A 17,779-nucleotide genomic window follows, 5' to 3' on the forward strand; every position below is an offset into this window, starting at 1 on the left:
TGTCGATTTCCTTGAAAAATTAGAGACAATGATTTGGATTTTGACAACTAAAGTTTCAAGTGTCGAGTAGAAACTGCAGGATACAAACAATAAATGTACATAGTCGGAAAATATATGATTTATTTGTACTACCTACAGGAGAGAAGTTCGATGAGCCTCGCTTTTCGTCCTGTTCCTTAAGCTCATACACATAAATTTCATATTTTCCGACAATGTACATATATTGTATGTTTATCCTACAATTATCCAACTATTGAACAAATAACAGTAACACGAATACATTTTTGCTCTATTTGTTTTTGTACAAGTTGAGCAAACGGTAAAGTGGATATTTCTTTTTGGGTATAAGTTTATTTTGGGGTCCTCTTCGTGGTTCGCGTTAAACGTATGTCGATTTCTTTGAAAAATCAGAGAAAACACTCTGCGTTTAAGCAAATAAACCTGAAAGTGCCGGGTTTAAATTACAGGAATAAAAACATTATAATTGTGGTCATTATGTCGAAAATATAAAATTTATTTGTACTCGCTTGTCGTCCTGTTTTTAAAGCTCGTACATATATTTTTTTTTATATTTTCCGACAATGTACATATAATATTAATGTATACGTATTTCTATTCTGTCTGACGGATTGGTGTGCATTCTTTTAAAAATACATTTCTCTTGGACGAAGGTCTTACTATAAAATGCAACCTTTATCTTTATCCAGGTCGGAAAAATAATAAAAGAGAAATTGCTATGATTTTGATTTTGTTTGATAGTTTTATCTTATTTGATCCCCTGACGAAGCGAACTATGACGTTTAATATTAGTAACTACCTATGTCATATATATGTGTGTATGTTTATAAATAAATACATGTATTTGTCGAATATTTATTTCCGCTTTCAAGTTTAAATTTAGTATCTTGTATGTTACATATCCTAGAGAAATTGTGTATAGTTAAAGAAATTCAATGACATCCTACTGTTAATGTAAGTATTATTATGTGATTTTAAAACTTGGATATACATGTACAATTAAAAAACAATCATAATATCATTATTATTCTTTGTACAAAATGTAAACATGTAATATTGGTCGTTATCAATCGTGTACTATGATGATGAGTTTGTTTTGGTTTTTATTTCCAAGCTTTAAGTTAGTCTCTCATATTTTCTAATATGTCAAATTTGATCAGTAGCAATTTATGTTTATCAAGTTTTGAAGTAAATATCGTTACATATTTTTTTTTTATAAATGTGCTAAATTTAGTATACCAACTAAACATGTTAAATGCCTCACTACACAGAAATGTTACCAATGTACCTGCATGTGAATTCATCATCACTTCACCTAAACATGCTAACTATATCCATGCATTTGCAAATTTATGAAGAGGCGGATTGAGGGGGGCAGGGTGCCTGACCCCCTTTTTAAAAAAAAAATTTGGTTGATTATATAGGGAATCACTGAGGCATGTCTGAAGCGGGCCCCTCTTAGGCAGTCAGTGCCCCCACCTTTTATTATGAAAATTTCTGGATCCGCCACTGCTATGCGTATTATATTATGAATGTGTGACTGTCGGTTATAGACCATTCCTTCTAAACGTATAAATGATGATTCTGAGAACCAAATGAAAATTTCAGAGATTACGTCCCATCCAAATTATAGGGAAAGATCAAATAACATGCGATCTGAAAAAAGTAGACAAAGACAGTAAAGTGTCTATATATACAATTTGTCAAATTTTACAAAAAATGAGAATCATTTTATAGAGAAATTAACAAGGATCTACAACCAAACATCTAATTCGTGAAAAATATTAAGATAAAATTATAATCTATATTTATAATGCACATTCATGACATTTATACCCTGCAATGAAGGGTTTATGACATTCAATAAATAATTAACAAAAATACAATAATTAACAAACAAAAATACAATTAACAAACTCGAATACAATGCAAATATAAGTACTAGTATTGATAAGTATTGATAATATGATAACACCTTTACCCTGATGTGATTGCGGATATTGTTTAGTACATGGCAATTTGCCGTTGTTAAACTAGTGTTTCATCACGCAATCCTCTCTCAAATTGGTAAATTTTCATATAACTTAAGCTCGTTGAACTAGAGCTGAAACTAGAAAAAAATAATGCAATATTCTCTATAATTTTCTGAAATGTTACTGATTGAATTCATTTAGAATAGGTGAACAATTGCATAGAAAGCACATACAATCGGAGAAAACCAAGGCCGTACCTAGGCCTCAGAAATTAGGTTTCGAAATATTACTTGTTACATTCGTTTTTGTATCATATTTGCCGTTTTTGTTTCATATTAACTGTATGAAGAACTGCATTAGGCTATCAGAGCCCGCTGACAGGTGCTTGCCTCGAATTTTGTATCATCAAACATGCAACCATTTACAATAGGGTACACGTTTGATAGTAGAAAAAGAAGGACAAGTGTGTGTGGTCAACGCTTCATAAAAAATAACATTTTCAATAACACTTTGAATGCTAGTTCGACCTTTCTTGTGTCACTAAGATCCCATCGTTTGACTACTTGAATTGAATAACTAATTTATTTTGCTAATCTTATAAATGCAAAAAACACGCATCAATAATGATACAAATTTGATACTCTCGGCGAGCAACCGTTACCATATTTAATTGTGCGACCGTCTTTTTTTCGCAAGCCCGAAATACTCCCACAATACTCCATGAAAATTCATAATCAAGGAATCAAATTGTCAGTCTGCCAAGGTTTTGTTCTATCCATTTAACATTCGAATGGAATGACTCACATAACCTGCTCTCCATTATATAGCTGAAATAAAGCCCACTTGCCGTTAAACCAAACAAATCCTCCATCCATCCGAAATACATGTTTACTTTTCGAATAGCAGCCAGGTTTGTAGCAAAACATTTGAAAATGCCTCAAATCTTCATTATATTTGAAAGAGAAATGCACACAAATTGTGGTTTTTTTTATACTCCTGCGTGAGCTGTTAATGCTTCTTTAATAATATTGACCTAGCAAGTTGAAGAATTCGAATTATATAAATTTTAAATTACTTTGCGCACTGATAATGTCGGGAAACATCCATTATCAATAATGATTCATTTTCGCGGGAAATGAATAACTGCAGAAACAAATGCCGGTTTACTGGCGATTGTAATCAGACAGAGAGTTTGATACCTAACGTTGAAATAAAAGTACAGAAGCTGCACGTCATTATCAATTACTATTCGAAGTATGCATTACTTAATTCTTGATATGAACATGCAAGGATGTGTTCTACCCCTGCATGCCTAGCTTTCTCCATTTCCTTTTTTGGCCAGAAATTCAGACGAGGTCAGTAGCAACGGCCCTGAAAACGTTGCCCTTAAATTTGTCTAAAATCATACAATCAATTATATAAAACATGGTGTGACATGGCTCAAATATATAGGTTACAGTAAGCACTAAAAAGGAATATTTTTAAACTAAAACCCTACTATAGTTTTAGTAATAATCTAGTGAAGAAAAGTACACATTTGTCATCTCAAACGTGGTACCAATCTAGAATTGAAAAATTATTGTGTTAAAATGGTGTCATTTCTTTAGAAAGTATATCCAAATTTATTTTAAAAGAGTTAAACTACTATCATCACTCTTAGGGAGCTACCATTTGATTTTTATGGGGGGGGGGGAATGACAATTTATGTGAAAAAAAAGTCAGGATAAATTAATAAAAAAAGGCAGGACCGAATAGAGTGAAAAATAAAAAGGCAGGACCGTATAGAGGGGAAAATAAAAAGACAGGACAACATTTTTCGTCCTAGCCCCCCCCCCCCCCCCCATAAAAATCAAATGGTAGCTCCCTTATTAGCTACAGCGCAATCATTTGGATGTATGAAAACTGAACTACATTATTTCATTATGGCATATCGTCCCCGTTCAAATTTGAACTGTTTGCCTGTTCTGTTTAAGCCTTTTCTAAATGGATGCTCTATAACGTTTTCTGTATTCTGTGTTGCTCAGTCTTTAGTTTCTATGTTGCGTTTTCTGTACTGTTGTTTGTCTGTTTGGACGTTTTCTTTTTTACCCATGGCGTTGTCAGTTTGTTTTCAGCTTATAAGTGATGTTGTCCTTTTGGTATCTTTCCCCTCTCTTTTAGTCTCCTTATATTTTTAGTCTACTAGATTTTTAAAAGAAACATGACTTTATTGTGTTTTTCTCACTAAAATCAATTAAGTACTGTCTCATAATCATATTAAAAACAGCAATATTCTCACTATAAACAAATGTAGGACAGAAAGTCATAGCCGAAAAGTCACGGATAAAAAGTCACGGGACAAAAAGTCACAATTCAGTTTTGAGATTATTTTTCTTTAAAAATATTTTCATCTTTTTTTGAACTTATATATCTATATAAAGCAACTTTGTAAACAAAATGTATTCTAAAAAAAATCAACAGTGAACAAATGATTGTTAGGAAAACAATTTGTCAAATTGCCGTGGTACCTAAATGACTTCATGGTGCTAAGAAATATATCCTTTGCATGATACAAATTTGATAAATCTTCATTTATCAAGTTTTATGAATAATTTCCTTAAACTGTAAAATAAAAAGAAATTATTTTAAGAACTTTCTCTTATATATTCAAACATAGTATAAACAATTTATTTGTGACTTTTTGTCCAGTGACTTTATGTCCTATCAAATTTGTGAACTTTTCTCCTATGACTTTCTGTCAGTTTATCTTAGAACACCCACGATCTACTTTAAATGGTATCAGCATCATACTCGCTGAACAGCACCATACTCACTAAAACAGCATCAAATAAGATTAAAATGGCATCATACTCACTAAAACAGGATCATAATCACTTAAACAGCATCATACTCACTAAACCAGCATAATACTCACAACAAAACAGCCTCAAAATCACAAAAAAAACAGCATCACGCGCACTAAAACCACATCATAAAATTGAGAATGGAAATGGGGAATGTGTCAAAGAGACAACAACCCGACCATAGAGTAGACAACAGCCGAAGGCAACCAATGGGTCTTCAATGCAGCGAGAAACTCCCGCACCCGAAGGCGTCCTTCAGCTGGCCCCTAAACAAATACGTATACTAGTTCAGTGATAATGGACGTCATACTAAACTCCAAATTATACACAAGAAACCAAAATTAAAAATGATACAAGACTAACAAAGGCCAGAGGCATACCTTTTTAAACAGCAGCACACTCACTTAAAACAACATCATACTCGATATAAACCGCATCATTTTTTTTCTGTATAATGTTACAGTAGTGTAATCGAAATTTACTTTAAACACAAAAAAAAATTTTGTATGTGTCCTATATGATATTTTGATATATTTTTTTTTTTAGAAATTATCAGAATGTGGATCTGTCCTGAATGTTATGAGGAAAATATTCCTAACAATGAATCGTGTAGTAAATGTCATACTATTAAGCCAGATACTGACCCGAAAGGTAAGAGTTACTGCTTGGAGAGAATTTAGGTTGCTCTTTTGTGTACCTACTTAAGTCAATATATATGAACACTGTGATTGGACATAAAATACAGTATCTACTGAAAATACTTTCCCAAGCTGAGGTATGAATAAGGTGTAGAATAATATGAAATAGTTTTACATACAGGTGGAAATGAATTTTTGAGAACTTTTTTAAATTTTGTTTTCACTGCATGATAAAAGACCTAAAAGCAATATAGTGGCCTTAGGTTTATAAAGATAGCAGAAAAAGTAAACGGCCATCATGCATATTCAAATTTATTTCTGAATATTATAAGGAAAGTACTTCAATTAACTGTGTATATATAAAAAAGAAGATTTGGTATGATTGCCAATGAGACAACTCTCCACAAGAGACCAAATGACACAGACATTAACAACTGTAGGCCACCGTACGACCTTCAACAATGAGCAAAGCCCATACCGCACAGTCAGCTATAAAAGGCCCCGAAATGACAATGTAAAACAATTCAAACGAGAAAACTAACGGCCTAATTTATGTTCAAAAAATGAACGAAAAACAAATATGTAACACATAAACAAACGACAAACACTGAATTACAGGCTCCTGACTTGGGACAGGCACATACATACAGAATGTGGCGGGGTTAAACATGTTAGCGGGATCCCAACCCTCCCCTAACCTGGGACAGTGGTGTAACAGTACAACATAAGAACGAACTATAAAAATCAGTTGAAAGAGGCTTAACTCATCAGATGGATAAAAATACAAATAATACAAATACAGGTGGACGTGGCCGGGTACTTGTACATCCAAACAACAAAAAGACACTAAGTACAGATCTGAGAGTACTCGCAGTTACTGACAGATAGTTCAAAGCCACTAACAACTAATAAAAAAAATCATGTATCTAAGACTAAATTATCAATCCGTACACATCCAACATCCAATGGATTTAGTGTAAAGACGTCATAAACAGTCAGAGAAAAACATGACCTTGTGCAATGCCAAGATACAGGTATCGACAGATTGTCGATCCATGAATGTGTATATGTATATAACAATAATATTTAGTTTGCTTTTAATTTACTGATAAGAAAATCAATATTAGTACCAATAAAAACAATATTTAATGATATAATTACAGTTTTGAATTGGTAACCTTTTAAAATAAGTTTATTTAAAGGATCGATAAGTTTACCAGGATCGTTTCTAAATTTCCGGGCACGGTAAACAATATTGCCGTAAAAATGAGGATGTGCAATCCCGTTTGAAATAAGTTTTCTATAGGTACAACCAAACTTCAAAACCAAATCTTTATATCTGTGGAAGAATTTAGTAAAGGTTTTAAGTAATTTGTGGTAACGAAATCATCCCTAGTATAGATTACGTTCGTTAAAATAAAAAACGTCACAACAGACACGGGCATAGCGAACGAGTAATGAAATATAAACAACGTAAGATGGTACCAAAGGAACATGTAGGTTCTTGGCCAATGTTTGAAAATGGTGAAAATTCTAAAAAGGCTATCATTATCCCTATGGGCCAGAAAATACAACCGTGCCACCTTAAATGATCCAACTCCTGAAACCAAAGATAAATCCAGAAATGCACTTCGGTTTCACAAAACTTAAAAGTGTTATAATTTTCATTTTAAACACTGGTTCGATACCGCTGCTGATGGACTGCTAGTCCTAGAGGGTATCTTCAGCTCAGTAGCCAGTGCTTCGGTACAGACTTAATTTATAAATAACTTTTCTTAAATTCATCGTCAATAGATATTGAAATTATTGAGACATTCAGGTTCCTACACCGTCAGTCAAAGTTGACCCATATGGTTTTGGCAATTCTTTGTAACGTCCTTTCTGGTCCTAAGCTTGCGCTTCGGACGCACAAATATACACAGCGTCATTTTTATTTTCAAAAGGAGCTAAAGCTAATGGTCCTTAATTTACGAAAATAAAGAAATGTATATAATTCAAAATATTTTCTTTTCAGTAAGGCGGGAACATAGACGTGCTGATGTATTAAAAGATAAGAAGACGATGTACACACATCCTGGTCCATACGGATGGAAATTATGTAAATACATATTTACTTATTTAGCATATAAAAAGTCCTATCATTAATAGTTTTAGCTAAACTTAGCGTTTGGTATACCTCACTTAAATGCAAGATCAACATTAAAATAGAATTCACCGTTTCAGAATCTAATGCATTCTGGGTCATATTTTCAAAAGTGTACATCAAAACGTTGTGATTGGTTAAAAACGTCATAAACAATGGAAATTCAACCAATGACGTGACGTTGTTTTCATTTTGGGGTTACGAACAATTGAATTACGCATAGTCCTTAAGTTTATGATAAGGCTAAAATTGGTCTATTTGTGTCGAAGGGATAGCAATACACAAACAACCAAAAGTCATTAAGAAGTCATCACGTGGTATTCAAAAATAACAATGTGTCTCATGATACAAACGTCGACTAAATACATCGTTCTATAGAAGCTGTAAAGCAGCGTTATTGCAAGTCACAATCGCCGCAGCACATACTTTCAAAGAGGGTCTCGATAGTGGTGGTGAAATAGGGGAGGGGTCTTCATTTCTTTATTGTTTTAATTTTGACACATTATTCTCTATTCTGTTAACTCCTTCCGGACCCTCATTAGACTATCTTGTTTAAAAGTAAGATACCACGAAAATGAATTAAAATACGCTTAATTTGCATCCTTTCATTCTTTAGAACAATGGTTGCAAAGTTTGTTTAAGCAAAGGTACTTCATTTAATTTTCTAAAACCTTTGCAGCAAAACATGGCACAACATCAGACACAGAGAATATGTCAACTGACACGGCCAAACGTAAGTACAAATTCTTGAAATCCATGAGTGGTTGGACAGTGACATTCTAATGTAAACGTAAGACAATTTTTCACGTCAGAGTGAGGTTTCCTGTGTGTTTAGTAAGTGAGGAGATTCGAAGTAAAATTGAAACACGTGGAGCAATGATGCGCCAAATAAAAAATATAAATCATTGGCGAAACAATTTACCTAGAACTTTGCATGGCTCAACAATATTCTAGTACCATATCTTATCCTTAATAGGAACTATGAGATTCATTTACGAAAGACCGAGTCAATGTTTTGCTTTAATATTAGAAACGTCTGGAGAATCAAAGAAGTTATACTTAAGTTTACTTGACAGACATGCGCATGTAATTTGGGGTTTAACTACTGTATCACTAGCATGTCAACACTGAGGTTGTGAGTTCAAACCCTTCAAATGGCTGGTGCATTCGACTTTAATCTTAATTGACTAAGATTGTCATTTTTCCTGGCTAGACTCAAGCTAGCAGCCACTCCGCTAGCAGCCAGTTTTCAGATATGTCTATAAACCCAAAAGTTTTCCTGATGAAGGTTCTTTCCGGAAACTCCGGCTTCCTCAACCAATAAAATCTTACCATTACGATAAAGAAAATAGTACTGAAAATGGCTAAAACCCAACACCATTCAATTAAACATTTGTAATGACTAATAGGTGATGGTAGTTTTATTCGGAATTGTTTTTTTTTTTAAAAGGGAGATAACCCAATTGAACTATACTAGTCAACAAAAGTAACGATACACAAGTTTGAACTCCAATTTATCATAAAATATAATAAATAGGAAAAACTGTTAAATTATCCAATGAAAACATTGATTTGCAAAGGAAATGTATATGATTAAAAGAATCTGACCAAATTGGAAAGTGAGAAAATACCGTGTTATTGAACACAGGGGTCAAATTTATTTTGCGGAAAATGATGACAAAAGTCGGCACTTAATTTCGTAGATGAAAATTACGTATTCAAATATCTGCAAAGGCAGGCAAAATTTTAAGCAGACCATGTTTATGTTTGAGGTTTTAAGTTCTAATATCAATTTTGGATTTTTTGGGTGAAAATACGATTTTTGAAATAACAAAAATTGCAACAAAAAAATATAGCGTATTTGCCTTAAATCAATGGTTTTGATAAGAAAATAACACTCTGTAAATATAGACCAATTGAGCAATTATTTACCTTGGTACAGTGTATTCAATTTCATTATATATGGAAAATACATTGCCTTGTACATGTTGTATCGTTTCTTTTGTTGACTAGTATGTACTCTTTATATCCCCGTCCTTTGGTCTCTGACGGATAATTGTTGATCATTTGAAATGATACCAATTCACCTTATTATTTTTTTTTTTTAATATTCAATACCCATCAGTACGTATAAATTATCATGAACATTATCGGGTCTTCTTAGGTGCATTGAACTAAAGAATAATATGTCTATGTTGGGATTTTTTGCAGATATAACTTCATGTAGAGATGATTATACAGTCGTTGCAGCATTGGATTTAGGAACAACATATTCTGGGTTTGCATTCTCGACAAGACAGAATCCTTTGGACATACAGCATGTGGAGAATATCCCAACGTTATTATTAATAAATCCAGAGAAAAAGTTCGTAGGGTTTGGAAACGACGCTATCAGGATATATTCTGAATTGGTAAAAACTGGACAACACACTGGTCATTACTTTTTACAGAAATTCAAAATGGATCTTTATGAGAATGAGGTAAATACTAGTAATAAGATGAATAGAAGCAAACAGACATCTTCTCTACGTTAAAGACACTTGTTATATGTCTATTGTTTAAAAAGACAATGGGTTTTCCCTCAAGATGACTGTGGTAAAGACACTTGTCTATTGTAAAAGACAGCAAGTATTCGATTCTTCTCCATGGTAAAGACACTTCCATGTATATTGTTCTTCTTCAAGATGATTACATGTTTTATTAAGACACTTTACGGAAAGTTGAAATTTATTCCTCGTATGAAGAGAGTGTCTCCCTCTCTTGTACTTTAAAGGACCATTGCAACTACTCTAAAAGGGGTCCGTTGGTGGCCTGTTGCAAGGCGACATTTCTGCTCGTTTTTAGATATACCTTAGCTCCTTATCCAATTGTAGTAGAAATCTCAATTAACTGTTTACAAAACTTTGAAATTTTCGAAATACTAAGGATTTTCTACCCCCAGGAATAGATTACCTTATCTGTTTATGGCAAAACTTTCCAAATTAGGGGTCTTCAATGCTCTACAACTTTGTATTTTATTTGGCCTCTTTAATTGTTTTGATTCGAGTGTTTCTAATGATTATTTTGGAGAAGAAACGCCCGTACGGCGTACAAAATTTTAATCCTGGTATCTATGATGAGTTTATTCTCACCTTTCTTTCTAATCGACCCACTTTGCAGAATATTACGTTAGAGTTATCCACTTACAGTCGAATGTACTACTTCACGAAAATTCAGCTTTGTAGTTCTATTTAATATGTTTTCTATCAAAACATTTTTGTCCAACCTTGTTTTTCAGCCAAATAAAACTACAAGAACTTTTAAAAAAGGATAATTTAAGATATCAAACGGAACTCATAAAACATGAAAAATTAAGATTATCAAACATGTTTATTTTTTTTTAGCAAATTTCAACTGAAATGACAATACAAGATATGTCAGGAAAACCAATAGAAGCTTTACTTGTTTTTGGATATTGTATCCTTGCGCTCAAGAAATACCTAGCATGTTTTATAAAAAGTAAAGGCTTAGATGTAAAGCTGGAAAATATAAGATGGGTCATGCCAATTCCGACCTTCTGGAATGATGCTGCGAAACAGTTTATACGAAAAAGTATCGACTTTGTAAGTTGAGAGATTATATTTTAACGAACATTGAAAGATAAAATGGCCTTTTGCAGATTTTAGATTGGACAAATAGACGCAATACTGTACTATAGATACAAATTATTACCAGTTATTCATTGATTCAAAGGTGAATGTAATCATATATATATATATATATATCATTTATAAATTTCATAACAATCAGGTGATTGAAGTCTTAAAACATGAGTACATTTAATATTGGGGCAACAACAAATGTTTTGTTATTGTCTGTAGGGAGCAAAATGCAATCCTGGCTGTGCATTAAAAAAACCAAGATAATGAAGATTATATGATTGAACACAATATCATTTCCATTCAATTGAACTCGAAACTAAATATTGATAAAGCAAGCATACATTTAATAAATACGATTCCACATTTATTTTGGACACTGTATTTTATATTTCAATGTCATTTACAGTATCATTATAAAAATAATAGGAAATAGATCTTGAACATTAAAGATAACCTCGGACTACAATTACCAGAGTGATCGAAAATACAGAGAGATTATAGTGTCAAGTTGACACTTCTAAAGACTAAATAAAATTGAGAATGGAAATGGGGAATGTGTCAAAGAGACAACAACCCGACCATAGAACAGACAACAGCAGAAGGTCACCAACAGGTCTTCAATGCAGCGAGAAATTCCCGCACCCGGAGGCGTCCTTCAGCTGGCCCCTAAACAAATATATATACTAGTTCAGTGATAATGAACGCCATACTAAACTCCAAATTGTACACAAGAAACTAAAATTAAAAACAAGATTGGACAGCTGTATTTTAAACATTTTTTTACTTTTTAAGCTTAATTTCCCCGTCTAACATATACATTTTCAGACTGTTTCCCTTGTAGATTGATATACCCGAAGACCAGTTTCAGTTAGCTTTGGAACCGGAAGCCGCATCCATCTTTTGTCAACAACAGTTACCCAACTTCAACGCTTCTCTTCCTAGAACAAAATACTTAGTAGTTGCTCTAGGAGGTAAATTAAATTACAATCTGTTTATTTCACGTGATCTGAATGGTTTCTTTCACAAAACAACAGAAACAAGAATTTTGTTTGTAAATTGGACTTAAACACGAATATGCAAGATAACTTTAATTTCTTGATTGTTATTTTCCCGTTTCTGAGTAAATTCCATACCTGTTCAGTCTGTAAAGGATGTTTGAATTTACTCATTTACGAGTATTCTCAAAATTAATTTTGCTGATTTTTTTTGTTTATTTCATGAATGAATAAAAAAAATAGATGTGTGGTCTATGTGTATGGCAAGGGGATAGCAACACACCGACAGAATTTCTAAAGGTGGTAGAGGTTAATTATCGTTAATTATTATCAGTTGGTCAGTAGTCACAGTGTAAGTGCGTTGTAGGAAGACAGAGTCTCATTCGTTTGCTCAATGGAATTAGGCACCGGCCATTTATCTTTTGTTTTGTTATGGGGTTTTTTAATGAATTATTCAATTTTAAATATATTGAAACAAAATATATTGTTTTAAGGACGGAAGTGGTGGGTTCCTTTCAAAAATATGGGGGAAAATAAATATAATTATGAGTTTAAAAAAATGCTTGTCTCAAAATTTCGAATTGCTTACAAACATCTTCAATAGGGTAATGAATATGTGAGATTAACATTATTTAAGGAAACATATGCGATATAGTTTTGTTTCTTGTTGAAGGCCGTACGGTGTCCTATAATTGCTAGCTTCTAAGTCATGTGTTCTCTGGTTGAGAGTTGTCTCATTGGCAATTATACCACATCGTCTTGTATTTACAAAATGTTTAAAAAGTAAATATTTTTCGTTTATCACTTTCTAGGTGGCACAACAGATATTACAGCTCATGAAAAAATATCAAGTTCAAGATTACGAGAATTGATCTTTGCGACAGGAAACAGTTATGGTGGTGTCACAGTGGACGATAGGTTCATGCAAATGTTTACCGCCATAGTTGGGAAAGACATTGTTTCAGATATTAAACAAAATTATCCAATGGCTTACATTGGCATTTTCCAAGGGTTCGAACATGTAAAGCGTAATATTTCCACAACGAATTCACAGAAAGTGGTAGTCAGCATCCCATTATCTGTCTTGGATTTGAAATGTAAACAAGTATTAGGTAAAGACTTTCGGTCTGCTATTGATGCATCACAGTTCACTAATGCTATTGAACTTCGTGAAGATACAATGCATGTTGATGTAGGTTTAATGAAAGCGTTTTTTAATGTGACAATCAATAATATATTAGATCTTATTAAAACGAGGCTTCTAGAACCGGCAGTATCTGATGTATCTCAGATACTTCTTGTAGGTGAATTTGCAGAAAGTTCCTTGATTCAAAACAAAGTAAAATCCGCATTTCCTGATAAAAGAGTGATCGTACCAGAAGCAGCAGGGTTAACTGTTTTAAAAGGGGCTGTATTATTTGGCCACAACCCGTCCTATCTACAATCCTGTGTAATGCGATATACATACGGGGTTGGCATCAGCGATGAATTCGATCCTGCTATTCACGATGAAGCACATCTTGTTGTCCAGAAAAATGGGTCGAAATTAGCAAGGCACATTTTTGATGTCATTATCAGAAAAAATCAACTTGTTGATGCCGGTACATCCATCGATAGCGAATATCTAACAATAGACCCCAATCAGAAAACAATGGAATTTGAATTGTATTTTTCATCCAATGAAAAACCTGTTTACATAGATGAAACGGACTGTAAGCCGTTGGGATCAGTAATCATAACTTTTCCTGACGTCTGCCAGGAAGAGAGGGATGTGAAAGTGTCATTTGTTATAGGGAATACAGAATTAGAAGTGAAGGCAGTGGATAAAAAGTCAAGACAAACAGTTACAGCGGAATTCAATTTATTCTAACATTCAATTTGGGGGACGATCATTTGATTTTCTAGGTTGAGGAATTTGGTAAGAACAGAAAAAAATGAGTGAATACAAAAAATATCCTACCCCTTGCGAATAACAAATAGTCGTCCCCTAAATCTGAAAATTATTTTTGTTTATATTTTCATACACTTATATTTACACGATACATGTAGTAGATAATTTTAATAATTAAAGAATTAAAGAATTAAAGAATTATTTGCGTCTGATCAACAAATCCTCATTTTCCTACTAGCAAGTTTATAGTTACCGGAATAAATAAATGTTCAGGAAAGTGTTTTCTTTGACATAAAATGTGCTTAAAACCCGTGTATACCGTTGCTTTAGGTAATCTCCTCTGAAGTACTGTCACAGTGACCTATATTAGTGTAAAGGAAGGCATGATTTCTTATCCAATTTTAGTACTTTGTGATGTGGCGTCCGGGACTCAGTGGTATATCCTCCTAGCAAGTCTTTGTAATGAACAATCACTTTACTTATTTAAGAAAAGGACTAAAGACGCATTTTCATAAAGTTATTTTTTGGATCGCTCATAGTATAGACATGGATCTGTAATTGATTGTGTTTGACTGATGTTGATTTGCTACAATAATGTTTTATACTTTTTAATTTGATTTGTTGTTGTTCTGTGTATTTGGATAAAACTTTTTACCAGGATTCGTTGTCTTTCGGTAACATTTTTGTATGAAAACAAAGTAGTAGCTTTCAGTAATTTCGAAAGATAAGTCTATACATATTCAAATTCTAAGTCCATTTATATTATTAAGTTTCAGGGGCGGGTCCAGGTGAGGGCGTAATGGGCGTACCTTTAAAAAAAAAATTAAAAAAAAAAAATATCGTAATCTGCTTATATTGTATTGAATAGTGCATTTCACAATTATTTTATGTTTTTTAGCAAAAAAAGGTCAACAAAATTTTTGATTCTACGCCCCCTCTTTCAAATATCCTAGAAACGCCCCTGAGTTTAGATGATAATTTTTGACATATTTTACTAATTTTTTGATAATTTTTTAATCCATTTTTTTATTCGAATTTGGTTAAGTTTTTAGAGTCTTAATTTTTTTTATTTGATTAGATTTTGTATGCTTTTTTTCAATTTCTACTTTGCAGTTCCGTGTATGTCTGAATGTGTGTATTGTTATATAATTCGCTTTCAATATGCCTTGTAATAATCTTGGAAAGTTTATTCAATTGCAATAAACATAAATATCAAAACAATTGATATAAACTACATGTATACATGACATATATGACACAAATTATCATTATGTTGCAAATAATTTTCCTATGACCATTTTTCCCTACAAATTTGTGATTTTTTTCCTGTGAACTTTTTCCGTGGTCTGACCTAGGATGTTAAAATCCCGCTCGGTGTGCCGATCTAATGTATACAATGCAGGGTTCATATTCATATCTCATTAACATATTCGTAATATTTGCTATAAAACACCAAAATCAACGTCATCATCACAAAATTGTTTTCTTCAGTTAAGGGTTTCAGATTCGAAACTTGGGTTTAACAACTTAAAAAGTACCCAGGGGCGCATCCAGCCATTTTTAAAAGGAGGGTTCCAACCTAGGATAAAGGGGGGGGTCCACCCATCTGCCCCCCCCCCCCCCCTCCTTTGCAATGTGCAGTCTACTATCGGTATCCGTATACTGAAAAATCCTAGGTTTTTCAGTATACGGGTATGGATAGTGTCAATGTTTCTTTGTTTTCTAGCAATATACGCCCGCAGATGTCCAACCCTGAACAGTTGGGGCAAAAAAGGACACAATATTCAAGCTTGATACAGGTCTGAATTTGGATTGTAATTAAATATTTGATATATTATAGGTTTCTGAATAAATGCAGTCAAAGAACTTGACTATGAAAGATTTCTTACTGTTGTGCAATACACTGTGCTGTTGCGTAATACTTAGTAAATCTGTTGTCAGACTATAATAAACAAATAAAAGCGTAATTATAACTCGGAAACATAAAATCGAAAATTTATAAAAATCAAAAGGGAGCTTACAAAAATAGATATAAACAATTAACCAAAGTTTCATAAAAAAATGCTGAAAGCATTTTTGAGTGATTGTCCGAAAACTGGAAAATCCCCCTTTTTGTAATGAATAAAACCCCATCCATCGGAAACGTTTAGTCTGAAATTTATAAAAATCAAAAGGGAGCTCGTGTCGATAGAAATAAACATTTCACAAAAGTTTCATGCAAATTGGTGAAATTGTTTTTGAGTTATTGTCCGAAAACTGGAAAACCCTCCCTTTTTTAATGAACAAAACCCCAAAACTCGGAAATGGTAAATCTGAAATTTATAAAAAAAAAAAAACGAAAGGGAGCTCACGTCAATAGATATAAACAATTCACTAAAGTTTCATGCATATTGGTTAAAGCGTTTTTGAATTAATGTCCGACATGTTGACGACGGACGGACGGACAGACAGACAGACGGTCAATGATATACCATAATACGTCCCGTAAACGGGCGTATAAAAACGGCAATAATGTAATACAAACAGACAGGACATACGAAATAAAATTGGAAAAACATTAATTAACAAAGTTTTAATCTGCTAACCGAGTCCCTGTGATAAAATACCGAACAATAGCACTTTAGTATAGACTGGTTCCCTGTCCCTTATCTGTTTGTCTCAGATACCTGTATGTTGCAAGGGAGAGAAAGAGAGAACCAGCCTACATTATAGTAATGTTCTGAAAGATCGTACAAAGATACATGTTCACTTCAGAAAGACGATTTTGGTTTTGATTTTGAACATTCTTATTACTCTTCAAAAACTATTGAAATGCACAAAATCGTTGCCATTTTCCTTTAGGTTAAATGTTAAGCGATACGACATTATTGTGTTAGCTTTTAAACGTACACACATGATGCTATGAACTTAATTACTATAGGATTAAACGCCTTTATTAAAGGAATTTATTGGTGTATAAACTCGACCAATTCACTCACAAACAAATAAAAGTAGACTTTTATGATATGTTTGTGAGTGACTTGGTCCAGTTTATACACCAATAAATTCCTTTTAAAAGGCGTTTAATCCTTATAATTCTTTAAAATTGGAGATAAGGAATTTAATTTCCACACTCTTAGCTCTATCACATGTAAATTGTATATTTATGTCATTGAGTTGGCCCGGCGCATGAATATATTTTTTAGTTAACGCCAAAAAATGTAATCCATGAAATTTGCTATCTGATAAAAAATTAACTGCAAAAATATCTTATTATCATTCAAATGAATGCTTTGTGTTTATCATTTAATTTAATGATGCACGCAAATTCACAATAAATATTTTTAACGTCGCCGCCATCTTGTTTACATTGGTTACAAAAAGTAGTTCGGTCAACGATCGAGAAATAAATAACGTCAAGAGCCTCTACCGGAAGCCCTCTCGACCAATCATATAAACGTATTCCCTAATATGAAAATCATATAAGAATTATAAACTAATGCATTTGTGTTAAATGGTGTTACAATCGATCCATAGGATTGTACTTATGGATAGTTTACTCTGTGAATCGGTATTTATTAATTAGTTGTATTTTGCTTTGAACAAGCTTTCAGTAACTGCGAGTACTCTTAGACTCGCAAACATGTTTACCTTGCAA

At 33.0% G+C, this 17,779-nt stretch overlaps 1 protein-coding gene across 4 annotated transcripts in view; it reads left to right on the forward strand.

Annotated features, from left to right (window-relative positions):
* Positions 1-17,779, forward strand: part of LOC127713092 (heat shock 70 kDa protein 12B-like) — a 114,706-nt gene that overhangs the window by 54,229 nt on the left and 42,698 nt on the right. The window contains exons 1-8 of one of the 4 annotated variants that reach the window (XM_052219711.1): positions 871-972; positions 5,381-5,485; positions 7,487-7,570; positions 8,295-8,348; positions 9,827-10,095; positions 10,999-11,217; positions 12,098-12,227; positions 13,064-15,363. The exons of 1 other annotated variant lie outside the window; for it this stretch is intronic. In XM_052219711.1, the coding sequence (XP_052075671.1) occupies positions 5,392-5,485; positions 7,487-7,570; positions 8,295-8,348; positions 9,827-10,095; positions 10,999-11,217; positions 12,098-12,227; positions 13,064-14,121 (1,908 nt within the window). In that variant the 5' untranslated portion in view covers positions 871-972; positions 5,381-5,391 and the 3' untranslated portion in view covers positions 14,122-15,363. Of the gene's footprint in view, positions 1-870; positions 973-5,380; positions 5,486-7,486; positions 7,571-8,294; positions 8,349-9,826; positions 10,096-10,998; positions 11,218-12,097; positions 12,228-13,063; positions 15,364-17,779 lie in introns of those variants that run through there. 2 more of the 4 variants (XM_052219715.1, XM_052219714.1) reach the window with 2 other exon arrangements.

The sequence above is a fragment of the Mytilus californianus genome, unplaced genomic scaffold (assembly GCF_021869535.1).
Source record: "Mytilus californianus isolate M0D057914Y unplaced genomic scaffold, xbMytCali1.0.p SCAF_8, whole genome shotgun sequence".
Lineage (NCBI taxonomy): Eukaryota > Metazoa > Mollusca > Bivalvia > Mytilida > Mytilidae > Mytilus > Mytilus californianus.